The sequence below is a fragment of the Talaromyces stipitatus genome, genomic scaffold, assembly GCF_000003125.1.
Source record: "Talaromyces stipitatus ATCC 10500 scf_1105507295517 genomic scaffold, whole genome shotgun sequence".
Classification (NCBI taxonomy): domain Eukaryota; kingdom Fungi; phylum Ascomycota; class Eurotiomycetes; order Eurotiales; family Trichocomaceae; genus Talaromyces; species Talaromyces stipitatus.
Window position 1 is genome coordinate 1,670,936 of NW_002990121.1, and position 16,420 is coordinate 1,687,355.

General features: G+C 46.0%; 6 protein-coding genes across 7 annotated transcripts, besides 1 other annotated feature; all 6 read left to right on the top strand.

Moving 5' to 3' along the window:
• Window positions 1-1,953: 1,953 nt before the first annotated feature.
• TSTA_006430 (cyclophilin-type peptidyl-prolyl cis-trans isomerase, putative) lies at window positions 1,954-3,596 on the top strand (the record flags this gene model as incomplete). The annotated part of the gene is made up of 4 exons (XM_002488229.1): window positions 1,954-2,033; window positions 2,192-2,892; window positions 2,951-3,147; window positions 3,207-3,596. The coding sequence occupies 4 exons, from the start codon at window positions 1,954-1,956 to the stop codon at window positions 3,594-3,596; spliced, it is 1,368 nt and encodes a 455-aa protein (XP_002488274.1).
• An 898-nt stretch (window positions 3,597-4,494) lies between these two features.
• Window positions 4,495-6,441, top strand: TSTA_006440 (UDP-N-acetylglucosamine pyrophosphorylase). 2 transcript variants are annotated; one of them, XM_002488230.1, is made up of 3 exons: window positions 4,495-5,357; window positions 5,414-6,148; window positions 6,205-6,441. In XM_002488230.1, the coding sequence occupies exons 1-3, from the start codon at window positions 4,641-4,643 to the stop codon at window positions 6,280-6,282; spliced, it is 1,530 nt and encodes a 509-aa protein (XP_002488275.1). In that variant the 5' UTR covers window positions 4,495-4,640; the 3' UTR covers window positions 6,283-6,441. The 2 variants fall into 2 exon arrangements, with proteins under 2 accessions (XP_002488275.1, XP_002488276.1); XM_002488231.1 differs by having other exon boundaries at window positions 5,414-6,441.
• A 1,078-nt stretch (window positions 6,442-7,519) lies between these two features.
• Window positions 7,520-8,646, top strand: TSTA_006450 (zinc knuckle nucleic acid binding protein, putative; the record flags this gene model as incomplete). The annotated part of the gene is made up of 6 exons (XM_002488232.1): window positions 7,520-7,574; window positions 7,622-7,669; window positions 7,793-7,834; window positions 7,886-8,007; window positions 8,066-8,263; window positions 8,314-8,646. 6 exons carry the CDS (start codon window positions 7,520-7,522, stop codon window positions 8,644-8,646), a joined length of 798 nt encoding a protein of 265 aa, XP_002488277.1.
• Window positions 8,541-8,643: a microsatellite.
• An 851-nt stretch (window positions 8,647-9,497) lies between the features above and the next one.
• TSTA_006460 (meiotic recombination protein (Dmc1), putative) lies at window positions 9,498-11,218 on the top strand. Its single transcript, XM_002488233.1, has 9 exons — window positions 9,498-9,603; window positions 9,657-9,693; window positions 9,743-9,798; window positions 9,867-9,962; window positions 10,024-10,127; window positions 10,183-10,610; window positions 10,662-10,684; window positions 10,736-10,898; window positions 10,951-11,218. The coding sequence occupies exons 1-9, from the start codon at window positions 9,565-9,567 to the stop codon at window positions 11,016-11,018; spliced, it is 1,014 nt and encodes a 337-aa protein (XP_002488278.1). The 5' UTR covers window positions 9,498-9,564; the 3' UTR covers window positions 11,019-11,218.
• A 227-nt stretch (window positions 11,219-11,445) lies between these two features.
• On the top strand, window positions 11,446-12,561 carry TSTA_006470 (RRP7 superfamily domain-containing protein). The gene is made up of 2 exons (XM_002488234.1): window positions 11,446-12,438; window positions 12,495-12,561. Exons 1-2 carry the CDS (start codon window positions 11,473-11,475, stop codon window positions 12,507-12,509), a joined length of 981 nt encoding a protein of 326 aa, XP_002488279.1. The 5' UTR covers window positions 11,446-11,472; the 3' UTR covers window positions 12,510-12,561.
• Window positions 12,562-13,939: 1,378 nt separating this feature from the next.
• TSTA_006480 (uncharacterized protein) lies at window positions 13,940-15,100 on the top strand. Its single transcript, XM_002488235.1, has 3 exons — window positions 13,940-14,022; window positions 14,076-14,528; window positions 14,585-15,100. The coding sequence occupies exons 2-3, from the start codon at window positions 14,168-14,170 to the stop codon at window positions 15,043-15,045; spliced, it is 822 nt and encodes a 273-aa protein (XP_002488280.1). The 5' UTR covers window positions 13,940-14,022; window positions 14,076-14,167; the 3' UTR covers window positions 15,046-15,100.
• The last annotated feature ends 1,320 nt before the right edge of the window (window positions 15,101-16,420 follow it).

The following is a 16,420-nucleotide window of genomic DNA, read 5'->3' on the forward strand; positions in this document are numbered from 1 at the left end:
ATACAATATGTACGAGGTTGCAAGTCGATCAAACAAAGTCGGAAGCCGGGAAGAAAGATGATTGGAGGTCAAGGAGGTAGTATAAGCTGTATGTTTTGGATACCCTCCCACAAGGCTTAGTAGTCCAATTGTAGACGCTACCACCTGGAAGTCACCTATACTTGGCCTCATTTCTCATATTCGCGGGATATCAGGATCGATCTAATTGACCTTGCACGATAGCAAGGGCACGAACAAGTCAGCTGCAGACGGAACTGTCTTCTTTCCGGACCAACGGATATTTTCTCGCAATTCATATGTTCCCGATCAGGTATCGTGAAATGGTCTGGAGGTATAATATGCTGTAGGGTATTGGGTGTGGGGATAATGCAAGGAACCATCGTCTGGAATACTCAAATTCCAAATCTAAAGTCGTCGGTTCTGTGACTATTGGGCATCCTCCACACAATCACACGCAGGAACTAGTCTTGAAAAGGAGATATAGACTCCATCGGAGTCCATGTTGCGTGGGCCGATGTATTGGAGCCATACATACCCACTCGTTCGATGACAGATAAGATAATTCCCGACCAATCAAGAAAGGATCTTCTCATATGAACCGGAATCCGGGTTACATAGATCTAACGGTCAACATCTGAACGGGAACTGATCATTGTGTCCTGATTTCTGGAACTTTCTACATTCACGGCGCGTTACTTGCAATTCCGATTGCTGGTTTCGTATCTGACGATAGACTCACCTGTAAGAGGTGAGATAGAGTGTATGTCCGACGGCGCTACTATAAGAAGCTGCCGGTGATGAGTCCCCCAAGCCTTATTGAAAATGTGACTGGAGCATATCCCCTGGAAACCACGCTATGCCGAGTACGGGTCCTGCAATCATTTTGATGATATGTGTGAGAAACCGTATCAAGTAACGCTCAGCGAGCATTGAGTCAGTACTGAATATTTCAATTCATTAAGGAGCATGCTTCATGATCGAGCTATATTCGCAGGTTTGTGATATCAAACACATCATAGTTGTGTGACGCTGTTTGCCCTCTCTTTGGTTGTGTTCCTAGCCCGAGTCCACTGGTGTGCAACACAAAAGTCTGCGACGGCTCAAAGTACAAAACAAGAAATGTTTTTCTGGGTCGTCTGAGCTGTTCGTACTGACCATCTATGGCAAACACTCTCTTCTCAAAAGGAACACTCGGCCGAAATCATCGACATCGTGCTCAACATCAATCTATGACTGATGAAACGTTGGGTAGCCTCAGAATGACAAATTCTCAGCTTTCATCCAAACCCAGCTCCAATCAGAACCGAGTGCTTCGGGATAATTCTGACAGAACATGACAAGCATCATCAGCCAGAGTTCTCCCATCCGCGACTGAGTTGTTCACTTGGTTGGAAGGAAAAGCCGCGGCACTGGCGGCGGCAGTCACCAACAGCACACACCGCAGAGGGCAGTGCTGTGGTTGCTGGACTGTGTAACATAGAGATGCTAAGGCATTGAGAGTATTTCAACCAGCCAAGAGAAAGCAGCCTTATCCCAGTTTTCGGTGAGACGTTGGGCGACGCGTCAAATATTGAATAAGCCGGTGGTTTACTTTGTGTTGACAAGCAATGATGTTGCTCCTTCCTGGTGGTTGTTCCGCCGTTGGCGCCTATTAAATCAGGCTGCCAAGGCTCGGAAGCCACCCGCGCGACTCAAATGATCGACCTCAGCAGTAATCTTTTCTGTGCTCCCAACGACACCTCAGACCTAAAAATATCTGTTTCAAACTGCGCGACGGAGCAATTACCCCCCCCAAAAAAAAGCAAAAGAAAAGAAATCAAGGACTAAAGATAAAGAGCAAGCCGGATTTCTGTTCACCCGTTGACCGCCTCGTCCATCTTTACGCATATCCGCTACTGCTCGTTCTCCAACGTTGCGCGACAGAGCCAGTAGCGCTCTGGAGTATACCACATTATGAGTGTGTTACTCGAGACATCCCTTGGCGACTTGGTCATCGACCTGCTTGTTGATGTCGCCCCCAAAGCTTGCGAGAAGTGAGTCGTTAACCCCAAACAGCTTTGTGTTTCATGGAGTTTGTCAATTCTTTTGTCGCTGTTCTCCCTTGTCGTCACTGGCGTTTGTTCTTCTTGTCCGACACACCAAAATAGTCGAGTGGCTGAACATCAACTAAGATTTTCCCTCTACCTGTTAGCTTCCTAAAGCTATGCAAAGTCAAGTACTACAATTTTTCCCCGGTGCACAGCGTGCAGAAGAATTTCACTTTCCAAACCGGTGACCCAATCGGCCCCGGCTCGCCCGATAGCGATGGAGGATCTTCAATATGGGGGTTACTAAAGGGCCGTACGCATAAGACCTTCGCCGTTGATATGCCCCCCAAATTGAAACATACGGAACGAGGCACAGTGAGCATGGCAACTGTGCCGTCACCAAAAGATCCCGACGAGCGCCTGGCCGGAAGTCAATTCATCGTGACGTTAGGCGACAACCTCGATTATCTAGATGGCAAAGCAGCAATATTTGGCAAGGTAGTGGAAGGGTTTGATGTCTTGGAAAAGATCAATGAAGTTTTCATCGACGACAATGGGCGACCTTTGAAGGATATTCGTATCCGACATACGGTCGTTTTGGATGACCCTTACGATGATCCACCTGGCTTAGAAGTCCCTCCCGAAAGCCCTCTTCCTTCAAAGGCTCAATTGGCTACAGTGAGAATCGCTGATGATGAAGAACTGGACGAGAATATAGATGAAGAAGCTATGGAAAAGCTTCGGCGCGAGCGTGAAGCTCGGGCGCAAGCTCTTACCCTCGAGATGGTAGGCGATCTTCCGTTTGCTGAGGTCAAACCGCCGGAAAATGTGCTCTTCGTCTGCAAGCTCAATCCCGTTACACAAGGTAAATATCTCTTATGGGGTAAAACCACGTTGTTACTGCAGCTAACTATTACGGAAAGATGAGGATCTCCACCTTATATTTAGCCGATTCGGACCCATACTTTCGTGTGAGGTCATTCGTGACAAAAGGACGGGAGACAGCTTGCAGTATGCCTTTATTGAGTTTGAAAATCAAAAAGACTGCGAACAAGCCTACTTCAAGATGGAAGGCGTCCTTATTGATGATCACCGTATACATGTGGATTTCTCTCAAAGTGTATGTCATGTCTTTTGATATTTGAGTAGCATTGTTACTAATCATCATGGCGGATATAGGTCTCCAAGCTCTCAGATACATGGCGGCAAGCTACCGTTCAAAAACGGCAAGGAGGAGGGTTTGGTGGCATATCGAGTCTGGAGCGGAAACGCCAGTACCGCACAGCTGAGGACCGTGGGCGTCCTGACCGGTACGGCATGGTTTTCGATAAAGACGAGATGCGCCGTCCGCCTCCAAGTCGCGACGAGAAGCCCCTGCGGCGGTCACACAGCCGCAGTCGCAGCCCTAAGATAAGAGGCCCTGCTCCAAGACGTTTCGATGACCAGCATCGAGATGATCGCTACAGAGACGGCCGGAACCGGGATCGAGACCGAGACCGAGATCGGGATAGGAATCGCAACCGGGACAGATATACTCCAGATAGAAGAGATTACGACAGACGACGATAATGTGTAGGATAATAGTTGAATGATCTCGAAATGTGAAATATGTATATAATACAATAATGCATGTATGACCAGTCTCAAAGTCAGTCTCAAAGTCACTTCTTAGAATAGCTACAGAGTCAAGGCTGCTTCGCTTCAGATACCTGAATCGAGACATCACGGAAGACCTCAAGCTTCCATACTCTCATCATCCAGCATTTGAGTTCAGGAACCCGAGATGGGTATCAACGGTATCTACGGTATCTACGGTATCTGTATCTTCAAGCCTTCAGTGTAGATATCAACATACTTAGGGGTTCTGCCGGGCTCCTTTTCTTGTAACAAACTTAGTATGCTCTGCGCTGAAATCTCCTCAACCATCAACACCACCAATATTCGGACCCCATTCCTCCACGAGGGAAGGAGGAAAGAATTTCCAGCCGTAATGGCTGTGCAGGGTCTTGTCATCAAGTTTCTTTCTTCAACTAGCAATCAGGCTAGATCACTTGTAGTCTAGCGCATACTAATTATAGGCACTAGCGACCGACCAGATGGCGTTAGCCTTGTCTTGGTGTTTTTTGCAAGGGGAATTTGAGTCTAGCAGGGGATAGCTTGGAATGAGAAAAATTCAAGCTGACTCAATGGCACGTATGATGCGATTAATGGTGTAGTTTGTTGTTTATTTTCTCGTCTATAGTATATATTGGCACGTCAGCAATCCCTCGGCTGAAGAGTGGATAATTTGACGATAAATACGCGCAACAGAGGACAGAGGGGGGCATCATACGTAATAAATGCTGTAATGCCACTGTAACAAGTTCAATTCAGAGCTGGCCAAGCTTCCAGGCGGTGTGTGCCAGAGTGCGGGCTGTGTAGATCTGAAACATTTGTTACCATAGATTACCCGTTACGTATTTACGTAGCTGCTTTCCTTCTTAAGCATTTCAGAAGTCCTCCTTTTTCTATTCTTCTCCTGCTTTCATACTATACATTATTGAACAAATTGCATTGCGTTTCGTCTCTTTCTTTGAACTCCACTCGAGATTTTTACAACTGAACAAACACACAATGACTTCCGTCGTGCAAAATATCATTGACAAGATCCAGGGCAACAAGGGCGAGGAAGGCCCCCGCGAACCCTCCGCCGAAGAGCTCCAACAACTCCGACAAAAGTACGAAGCTGCCAACCAAGGACATGTTTTCAAATTCTACGACCACCTCAAATCTGCAGAGAAGGGTCAACTCTTCCAGCAACTCTTAACATTCAATCCAAACCGCATCAATGAGCTCGCCGAAATCGCACTTCACCCTCCCCAAACCTCCTCGGATGGACCCGTGAAACTCGAACCCTTGCCCACATCCGCCACAGCTTCGATGTTGGATTCAGCTCAAGAGGATCTCGAGAGATATTACAATGAGGGCTTGAGATTGGTTTCGGAGAACAAGGTCGCTGTGGTGCTCATGGCTGGTGGACAGGGTACTCGTCTCGGTAGCTCTGCTCCCAAGGGATGTTTCGATATTGGTCTTCCGAGCCACAAATCCTTGTTCCAGCTCCAGGCTGAGCGTATTTCAAAGATTCAGAGTTTGGCAGAGAAGAAGCATAACAAAAAGGCCGTTGTGCCTTGGTATATTATGACCAGTGGTCCCACAAACCAGCCTACTGAGGAATTTTTCCAACAACATAACTACTTTGGTCTGGACAAGGCCAATGTTAAATTCTTCCAGCAGGGTGTCTTGCCCTGTATCTCAAATGAGGGTAAGATCTTGTTAGAGAGCAAATCCAAGGTATGTTGTGGAGTCCTCTGGTTTGATTCTCTACAGTTTACTGACTAGGTACATAGGTCGCCGTTGCACCAGACGGCAACGGTGGTATTTACCAAGCACTCATCACATCCGGTGTGCGAGAAGACATGCGCAAGAGGGGCGTTGAGCACGTTCACACCTACTGTGTCGATAACTGCCTTGCCAAGGTTGCCGATCCCGTCTTCATTGGCTTTGCCGCTACGAAGGACGTTGATATTGCCACCAAGGTTGTCCGGAAACGCAATGCTACAGAATCAGTAGGACTTATCCTGCAGAAGAACGGCAAGCCTGACGTGGTGGAATACTCGGAGATCGACAAGGAAACCGCCGAAGCTAAGGACCCTGAACACCCTGAGATGCTCAAGTTCCGTGCTGCAAATATTGTCAATCACTACTACTCCTTCCGGTTCTTGGAAGGAATTGAGTCATGGGCTCACAAGCTCCCTCACCACGTTGCACGCAAGAAGATTCCTTGTGTCAACCTAGAGAATGGAGAGACAGTGAAGCCTGAGAAGCCCAATGGTATCAAATTGGAACAATTCGTGTTTGATGTGTTTCCCTTGACACCGCTAGACAAGTTCGCGTGCATTGAGGTTCGTCGCGAGGACGAATTCTCTCCGCTCAAGAATGCGCGAGGCACCGGCCAAGACGACCCGGATACTAGCAAGCAGGATATCATGCTTCAGGGAAAGCGATGGCTCGAGCAGGCGGGAGCAGTTGTTGTCACTGAGGGTGATAATGCTGGCGTTGAAGTGTCGCCTCTTATCAGCTACGTAAGTTTATGTCCACTTATCTGCTTTGACTCAGGCTAACATCCTTTTTTATCCAGAGCGGCGAAGGGTTAGGGTTCGTTAAAGGAAAAGAAATCAAGGCCCCAGCCGTGATTGAAAAGGAGAGCGATGCATAAATGCATAAGGCTGTAAACTTCAAAAGTGACTTCTGGGAGGATGCACTTTCTTGACGGGGAACGGTGTTTATTGTTGATGTATCGTTAATCTTGTCTAATTCTCGAGGAATAGAGAACGTAATAGTGAAGCCATGGGGCTATGCACATACACAAAGTCCCTAAACTGGGAGCCTTCAAATGAAGTTATTCGTAGCTAGCTCAGGGTTGAGCCCCATATTAATTAGTCCAAGCGTCATGCCACATCTAATTCCGGGGATTTCTTCGCACTTTACGCAATACGGAAAGGCGCGGAAAACTAATTTTTTTTTATTTTCCTGCTCTTTTCTTCACAAGCTTGTGATTGCTCTATTAAATCTATTGAAATATTTGTTTGAGTATTTGGTCTGAATATTCACCATCTTACTTGGAGATATTCGCCGAAACTATCTTATCATCCTTGGGTGGGCCTCGAAATTCTTTGGACTTGAGGTTGTTGTGAGTTGCTTGTGTGGTTTGGGGTATTATTTTCTTATTGTGTGAGTTCTTCTTGGCTTTGTGATCTGTTAGATCGTCACTTAATTATTATCCCTACATATATCTGTCTATATCACATATGTATTTCTCTATTGGTTGTGGCTTGAAGATATTATTATGTTTTTTTTATTGGTTGCATATTCTAAACTGACTCTGTGCATTGAATAGATTTGTTGGATTCACGATAGTGTGAGTGGGATTTTAATACTGTTTGTCTATCACCGCACAACATTCACTCCATGCCAAGCTATGATCTATCTTTAAAAAGGAAATGGAATGAGGAGGTATAGGACAGGTACATGAAGAGAGATACAAGATCAATCCTTCGACCGCGCCATATACTATCCTAGCTCTGCAATTCGTCAATTCGACCTCGATCAACGACAACATGGTCGAACTCCTTGAGAAGAAATCACGTGGCAGCCCTGGATTGCAACTTCCTTCAACGTAAACTGCCTCAGATTACGCTTAGGGTAGAGCAACTATGTCAGCAAATGGCCAGAGAACATTTTTGAATTGGATTCTCTCACCTTTCGCGATCTCATCTTGCTTCTTGCGCCAAATGGAGTGGCACCCGTCTCGCCAATTGTTGTATTGATATCTCTCTTTCCCCGGAATCGCCTCATTCCTGCCATTTTCCTCCTCTTCTTTCATATCCTATACATAGCATCCCGCGGAAAGCAGAGCTGATTAATCCCGGATAGGAGTCTCGTCACAAGTCAAGATGTTGTTGTCTCGTCGTGCCTGTTACAAGTGTGGCAACATCGGCCATTACGCTGGTTTGTAGGACTGCTCATCGTCTTCGGTGCATAACTGACTGGAGCAGAGGTGTGCTCGTCTGCTGAGCGACTTTGCTATAACTGTACGTATCGTTGTCCGGATTTTTTGTTCTACTTCGGGGCTCTAGCTGACGTTATTGACTTGTTAGGCAAACAACCTGGTATGCGCACGTCCATCGGCTATATCATGATTCCAGACTGACGCTATGCCTTCCTAGGCCACGAGTCCAATGCCTGCCCCCGACCTCGTACTACTGAGAGTGAGTAAATCGTTTTCTCTCTTATTCAAACGAACTCCTAACAATTCCTAGCCAAGCAGTGCTACCACTGTCAAGGATTAGGCCATGTCCAGGCTGACTGCCCTACTCTTCGCTTGAATGGCGGCGCTAATGGCGGCCGCTGCTATGGCTGCGGTCAACCCGGTCACTTGGCTGTAAGCATTTTTCTCTCCGAATTTGACGGGGGTCAATCACTGACGTGGTTTGGTATAGCGAAACTGCCCCACTCCCAACATCCAGACTGGTGCTGGTCGCGGCAGCGGTGCTCCCCGCGGAAACTTTGGTGGATCACTCCGCGGCGGTTTTGGAGGATATCCCAGAGCTGCTACTTGCTACAAGTGCGGAGGCCCTAACCACTTCGCCCGGGATTGCCAGGCTCAGGCCATGAAGTGCTACGCATGCGGCAAACTGGTAAGTTTCAGTAACGATTATGAGACAAAGCCGAATTTTGACTCTTGTAGGGCCACATTTCTCGCGACTGCACTGCACCAAACGGGGGTCCCTTGAGCTCTGCTGGAAAGGTGTGCTACAAGTGCTCTCAAGCCGGCCATATCTCTCGCGATTGCCCAACCAACGAAAACAAGCCTCAACCCTCTGCTGATAAGGCCACACCCGTCGCTGCCGCTGCTACCACCACAACCCCCGCCGCCCCAGGTGCAACATCTACTGCCGTCGCTACTTCTCCGGTTGCTGCTCCTGCTGCTCCTGCTGCTCCCGCCGCGGCTATCGACGGCTCTGCGGATGTCGTTGCTGCTGCTCCTTCGGCTGCCGCTACCACTACCGCTGCAGCTTAAAACCGCACATTCAGCTTCCCATTCGAAATCCAACCTCTCTCCATTCTTCCCTTTGTATTAGGTTTACCGGCTCGGTCTTTCTATTTTCTTTCCCATATCTAATACCTTTTCAACCCTCTACCGTTATTTTCATTTTCTCTTATGAGCCTTTACGATCCTTTTCCTTTTTTCTCAACACCTACTACCACTGATCTCTGACCGGAACATCACTCGGAGATTTGATATCCCCTTTGTTACGTGTACGGCCTTTGACGAGATTCTGCATGAACTAGGATCTTAATGCATTTGGGTTCGGACCGGATCGGAGCATTTCCTCTGGTGATTTGGCGTCTATTGGATAATCAACGGTGTTTTCCTCTTTTATTTTCTTACGACAAAAAAACAAGCAAAGCCAGGGTTGGGAGACACGAAAAATGATGGGAGGAGAAACAGGGCTGAGAGAAAGTGGAGGAACATTTGATTACTTGCCATCTGTTGGAATGTGGTGACTTGTCAAAATTTCAAGTTTGAGTGATTGGGTTGTCTGTGTACGTGTGAACTGATCGACCAGGGGGTTGGAGTATGTTGGATGGATGGAGGGGATGATGCGATTTGATGTTGGTTGCAAAGTTGGAAACTATCTATTGAAGTATCTTTTATCGAGTCTCCCAATAATATGAAATGACTGGAATATTTTTACGGCTGCGTTCTCTCATTCTCTTCTTTAGGCAAGTTTGGTGTGTGCTTAAATAGGAAATTCATGTGACTGCACACATCGGGCAAAGACAACAGAGGAAGGAGCATCCTGGACCTCAGTGCCTTCCACCAGGACTTCTATCCTTCCACTTTCTGTCTTCCTTCTCTCTTCCTCTATTCTCAAATCATCAAAGCACACCATCTTTTCATCTTATCCCAATACCAAGCAGAGACATCATCATCATGCCTGCCTCTGAACCCAGCGACGACTCCGATCTCGATGTATGAATTGATAATCTCCCTTTCCAATCGATACATAGCTAACCATTTTGCAGGACTTCATCATTGACATTGACAACCTCGAAGCTCATGGTACACCATCGACACGATCCTTACCTTGGCTAATACTAACTGACTCTAGGCATCGGAGTGGCTGATATCACAAAATTGAAAGCCAATGGCTATTTCACTATTGCTGTACTTCCTTCTTACATTTCCCTTACTCGCTGTAGCCGGCGCATGCTAATTTTGTGTTCTTCTTGCAGGCTGTTCATGGTGCGACTCGTAGGACTCTGCTCAAGATCAAAGGATTCAGCGAAATCAAGGTTGAGAAGATCAAGGAGGCTATTCAGAAATGTTTGGTATGTTCTCTTTTCTATGATGTTGAGAGAGATTATTGACAACTTTTGGCGGTTGGTCTAGCCAACTGCAAATGGATTCATCACTGCCATGGAGCTCTGCCATCAGCGAAAGAAAGTATTCAAGATCTCAACTGGTAGTAAGCAATTTGATGCTATCCTGGGAGGGTAAGTCAGACTACAACAGGACCTAAATGAGGCAATGCCTAATCAGTGGTTGTAGTGGCTTCTCAAGCATGAGCATCAGCGAAGTATACGGTGAATTCCGTTGCGGCAAAACCCAACTCTCTCATACCATGTCCGTTATCGCACAGTTACCCAAAGAAATGGGCGGCGGAGAAGGGAAAGTCGCGTACATGGACACCGAAGGAACATTTCGACCCGAACGTATTGCGCAGATTGCTGAACGTTATGGTCTCGATGCTGAGTCTACACAGGAGAATATTTCTTACGCTCGTGCATTGAACAGTGAGCATCAGCTTGAGTTGTTGAATACGCTTTCGAAGGAGTTTGCTGGGGGTCAATATAGACTTCTTGTCATTGACAGTATCATGAACTGCTTCCGTGTTGACTTTTCAGGTCGTGGAGAGCTTGCTGAACGGCAGCAGAAGCTCAATCAGTTTCTTATCAGATTATCTCATTTGGCTGAAGGTATGCTGCTTAAATCCAACGAAACATTCGGTACTGACTGGTTCATTTTAGAGTTCAATGTCTGCGTCTTGATGGTAGGTCATACGTTTTAACTCCGTTTCGAATAATGATACTTATGCATCCAGACAAACCAAGTACAAAGCGATCCCGGAGCCAGTGCCCTCTTTGCAGGAGCTGATGGTCGCAAGCCTGTGGGTGGACATGTTCTTGCTCATGCCTCAACCACACGAGTCCTTCTTCGCAAAGGTCGCGGTGATGAGCGAGTTGCCAAGATTCAGGATTCACCAGGTAAATTATCTTCTCTGAAGCCGTCGCTGTACACATACTGATGGGATTACAGATTGCCCCGAACGTGAGGCGACATATGTCATCACTAACGGCGGTATCAATGATCCTGATAAGGTGTGATGATTGATTTGAGGTCCTTGCGGCTTGCCTATCTATGATGATGTGATAGAAACGAATTAGTTATTCTCGATTAATCTTTGATAGTAATTTCTGATGATGGTTTGTGTAACTCTTGCAATCGTCAGTCATTTACAACGGGGCCAATATGTGTTAGCCTGCTATAATAAGCAATTGAATGATAATGAGTGGTTCTATACTCCATCGGACAGCCCTGCTATATGAACCCAGAGCATGAGTAGCGCATAGAGATTGGAAGGGATGCTTGTGATGAATTAGGGCTTTTATCAATATAGGGTTAGGGCTGATAAGGATACATACTCTTCTCGGGTATAGTTGCCGTCTAAAGGCGGTACGACGGCAGAATTTCGGTTTCTAAATAAATTTATTTTCGAAGCTTCTTTTTACTGCATCAAATTCCCAGAAAAACGACAACCACCGGCATAATATCGCCAACATGCCGAAGAAATCCTCAACAGCGATTACAGAAGTACCGGGATACGCAGTGCTTCCCGTGAAACTACCCCCAGCGTCATCTTCATTCCCGAAACCAGTCACGCATTATGTATATCTGCGACCACATGAACCCCGTATACCAGACGCGGACACTGCACGGTCATTATTTCTCGTGAATGTGCCCGTTGATACAACAGAATTGCACCTGCGACATTTATTCTCGAGTCAATTGTCGGCCGGGCGGGTTGAGAGGGTCCATTTTGAGGGGGTATTCTCCCGATCAAATGCTGTTACTACACATGCACCTACGACAAATACCGCAGAGACATTATCTTCACAGCAAGGCAAAAAACGTAAACGACAAGACGTGGTGACTTCTCAAGAATTGGAAACGCAATTACGTTCTGCCGGATTACCGTCAACATGGGATAGGGAATTACATACTAGCGGAACACATGCAATAGTCACTTTTGTCGACCGACCGGCCATGGAGGCAAGTCTCAAAGCCGTACGGAAATTTGCCTCTAAAGAGAGAAAGAGTCCTATCATCTGGGGCGAAGGTATTGAAGATAGACTTCCCGCGCTCGGGATAACACGATACAGGAAACATGCCTCAAAAATCCGTTATCCGTCGGCGGACGAATTATTGAGTATTGTGAATAATTACATGGCCCTATATACACAATGGGAAGAAACGCGTGCCCTTGAAGTGTCCCGTCGCGCCGCAGAGCCGGATGAAGATGGTTTCATCACGGTTACTCGTGGTCCACGATTCACGGATGTTGCGCGCGAAGATGAGGTTAAAGAACTCGTTGAGAAGCAGCGGAAGAGAGAGGAAGGTCTGGGAGACTTTTATAGGTTCCAGACTAGAGAGAAGAGGAAGGAGAGACAGAATGAGTTGTTGAGGAGGTTTGATGAGGATAAAAGAAAGATTGAGAAGTTGAAGAAGAGTCGGGGGAGGATTATGGTATGTTTTTCTCTTATCTTTCTCTAGCTGAGAGGTATACTGACGAATATGTTTAGCCTGAGGGAATGTGATAGTGACGGAGATAATCTTCATGTTTAGAAAATTTCATGCATTGATACCGGCGTTAGTCTATTTTCTCTCATATGTACATATTCTACTACAAAAAGGGTAAGTGTATTGAAGCCCATATTTCTTTCCCATTTCACTATCATGATGAGTCCGCTGGGGCCAGAGTAGCGTAACCTTGATTCTTATATCTCCTGAAAAGTGGATAATAGAATAAGTGTGTTTGCGCCGTGTCTGCAAAAACCAGCTTACAAATAATCTTCTCACATTTTCTGATATTGAGTTGAGTTAGACGCAATCGTGTTACATGAAGATTTTTGTATGAATCATGCTGACGAGGTTCTGGAGTGTATAGGGTGTTTAGCGATCGCCTAATTTTATGTATCCGGTGGATTTAGAATATATAAACGACTATACGAGAGGTTTCAAGTCTCGGATCAGGGTAAATAGCCATGAAATGACATATCTGCCATGACAAAGAGCCGCGCCGTGTGAATAATAGATACTGGCAAATCCTTGTAGCTATCAGCACTTGGGTAGGGTGGCAAGCCACTCTAGGTCAGCAAACGGCCAGTTCTCTGGCAACGTAGTTCCAATACCAGGAATGAGAACGATGCTAGATTTGAGAGTAAGTGTAAAGAAATGGCGCGAGTCTGACTGTGGGTTACTCTTACTCGGTGTCATCCACTGAGGCAAAAAGAGGATCCCGCAATACCTGAAGGTGGTTAGTAGGCGACATGCTCGTCGTTGAGGCTATGACTGTAGCCGGTCAAATTGCGAGACTGTTCAGGACGAGAGGATAATGAAGCTGGACCTAGATAAACCGCTAACAAGTCTTGGGTTGTACCTAGGTGGAAGGATGCCAGAGCTGGAATGGGTTGCAAGCGGTGCAACTGTGTCTGGTGTATAAATCGGGTTGCGGGGGTTGTCTGCAGTATGTCAGAGGTTCGGTAACCTCTCGATAAATGGATCAGACCATGTTTGCGCTGATTCCTGCAGCTTAAAAACCGATGAGAGGAAATGCTGGTTGCATGTTCATCGTTGTCGCCGTAGACGTTACACTGCTAACCTGGCTGATAAACGACGGGCTAATCGGAGGGATTCCGTCGAAGCTACGTAAGCTGCATTTGCTCAGCAAATCCGACACTTAGGGGACCTCAGAGATGAGTGCCGAGTGTTGATCCTGCATTTCCTCCCTGAATCCACTGAAAGACCCCGTTTTCTCCGACATGAAGTTATTCAAGGAAAGCAAATATGAAATTAGTTCTTAAGATACGGAGACTTATTCTTAGATTCTAATTAGTCCCGATTAGCTTTAGACTTCCCGATATGCCACCGCCTTTACCATTTGCCTTCCAAGGTATTTTTTGCCTCGGCATTCTTCTGAAGCGAGACTTATTAGACATTCACTTTCACTAGATCAATAATGTAACTTAATAAGTAAATTTCTATTTTGCAGTTTAGTTATAATCTGCATAAAACACTTTTACCATTCTCAGTAGTCTAGCGCATAGAAAGGTGAGTCTAGCTTTCAACCAAGTAGAGGAGTCGATCACTAACACTTCTCATAGCTGCCATATTCCCTTCTCACAGCTGAACACCATCCAACTGGTCAACAAAGCTTGGGCCTGGATTTTCTTCGACTCTTATAAGATCAATAATCATGGGCAGCTCTCTCCAACCAGGAGAAGGAGGAGGCTTTCTCAATCCTACCCTCCCATCTCCAGCCCCCTCCACAGCCACCGCCAGTACTACGACACCATCTCATCTTCCGCGTCAACGGATGCATCCACTCAAACCCGGTGGTGCAAAAGAATCATCCTTAATTAATTATGTGGATGGCAAGATATTACGGATAAACCGCCGACATGCGAAAAAGTTTAGTAGTGTGATTGATGATCAAGGAGAAGACGGTGATAAGGAGAAGGATAATGATGAAGAGCAGTCCAAAGGATATGAGAGTTTTAAAGAGGTTGTCGAGGATGTCGAGGATGTTATTGACGTTGTTTGGGTTAGTGGGACACGTGAGTCTCCTGCCTCCTCCGTTTCTAGGAGTCAAAGAGCTAATACGGTGATATAGCGTCCATACAAATACCCTACCTCATCTCCTTAGCAGGGTTGGTAAATACCTATTTCCCAGACTATCCTTTCCAGCCAAAGCCTACCTTCCGGATTCTCAGAAAACTGGATATCATATTCGCCAGTCTCCTGGTCGGAGAAGACGTCGAGTCTGGTATACCTCTAAGCGGGTTCGAGTATACAAAAAGCATTGTTAGTGTGACTGAAAAGGTGAGAATCAAGAGTATCGCGGAAGCGAGTCGGATTGCAGTCGTGGAGAAGAGGGTAAAGGATGACGAGTCCCATGGGGGTGAGGACGAGAGTGAGAACGAAGATGACTGGGAAGATGGGATGGATATAGATGGAAACGGAGATGAGAGTGGTCGTACAGGGCTATGGGAAATGGAGGCTGCGAGAGTCTATGAGAGAACGATTCAATACCTGGGAGACGAGCTGGGGAAAGGAGGTGAACTTGTAGTTTGATATTGGCTGTCTACTGGTGATATTTTCAAATACAAGCATGGTATTTCTCATACCGTATCATACGACATTTTGTTGGGCGGGGGTCACTTCTGTATCCTGCCAAAGCTTCCATGGATAACGTCTGCCTAGCGTCTCCTCGTACGTAACGTATTTGAGCAGAATCAACAAGAGAATTTTTGGCTCTTTTTTTCGTTTAGCCGCATGATTCATCACAATTTCATAAATGTGATGTTGTCCGCTTCAGCTATCTGTAGTCCTGTCAAGTACTCTGTACAATACTACATATACCCTACCTTGAATATGTTCCTTACAATGCATGTTCCTTGCATTGTATGTGGCATATGGAGTGACACGATTCAGAGAGGTACAGGGAAGTCGGTTAATCCTTGCAGATTCTTACATCATAGTTTACTTACAGGTACGTATTCGAATTACCCTTGTCGTACCGTATTACCAGGCAGCAAGGCAGCCACATTTAAACATCTGTAAGAGAGAGCTCGGAAACATCGTAATCTGTATGGGAGGCTATTAATGGATCACGGAAAGTAGTTGTGGACCTATTCTGTGTTCTTTTCTTTTTTGGGCCATTGTCTGTATTTGCAATCAGATCGGATCCAGTCTGTCGGATCGCAATTACCCCGTATGTATTTACTATAGTATATTACACGCTACATACCATGTACGTCACTGAGAGCAGCAAGGTGCTCCGTAAGTAGCATGATAAATTAATGGATAAGAGAGTTAAGTAGTTCATTATCAGTACTAGAGCATTGATATTTGCTAGACTCGGTCTGATTTGACAGATGGAGTGGCCATTGAACATAAAGTTAATTGATCCATTCTATTGTCCAGGATTTCCGTCTTATATGATTAATAGTGGCTAATATTATTACCGAAGTAGTCAAACCTGGTCTTGGATGGCTATGTCGCTTATCTGTTGTTCGATACAAGACTCGGGTAGCTAGTACTTCAATGCCATATGTAGTCCTTGATACACTGACTGTATATAAATAGCCGTTCCTAATATTACTCCACATTCAGCTCACCTTCACTTTTAAGATCAATACAAAGATACAGTGCAAATACAAAAGGCTAACTAACTAGTTTAAGTTATCTAACCCAGTTAGGTAAGGTTAGTTAACTAGTTAATGCATCCAAGATTATATAAGAAACCCCACACTCTGACCTAGTCTCAAATCTGTCTAGTGTCCCAGCATCGACCAGCCAATCAGCAAGGCAAACCACACGATGCAGCCCAAAGTCTCCATTCCCGCCAGCCGGTTGTTCCTTCCCTACGCTCTACCTTCCTGGTCGCTCTTTGCTACTCTGTGAGTCGCTGCGCTCTCCGTGCCTTCCTTCCTTCCCAGTTCCCGTC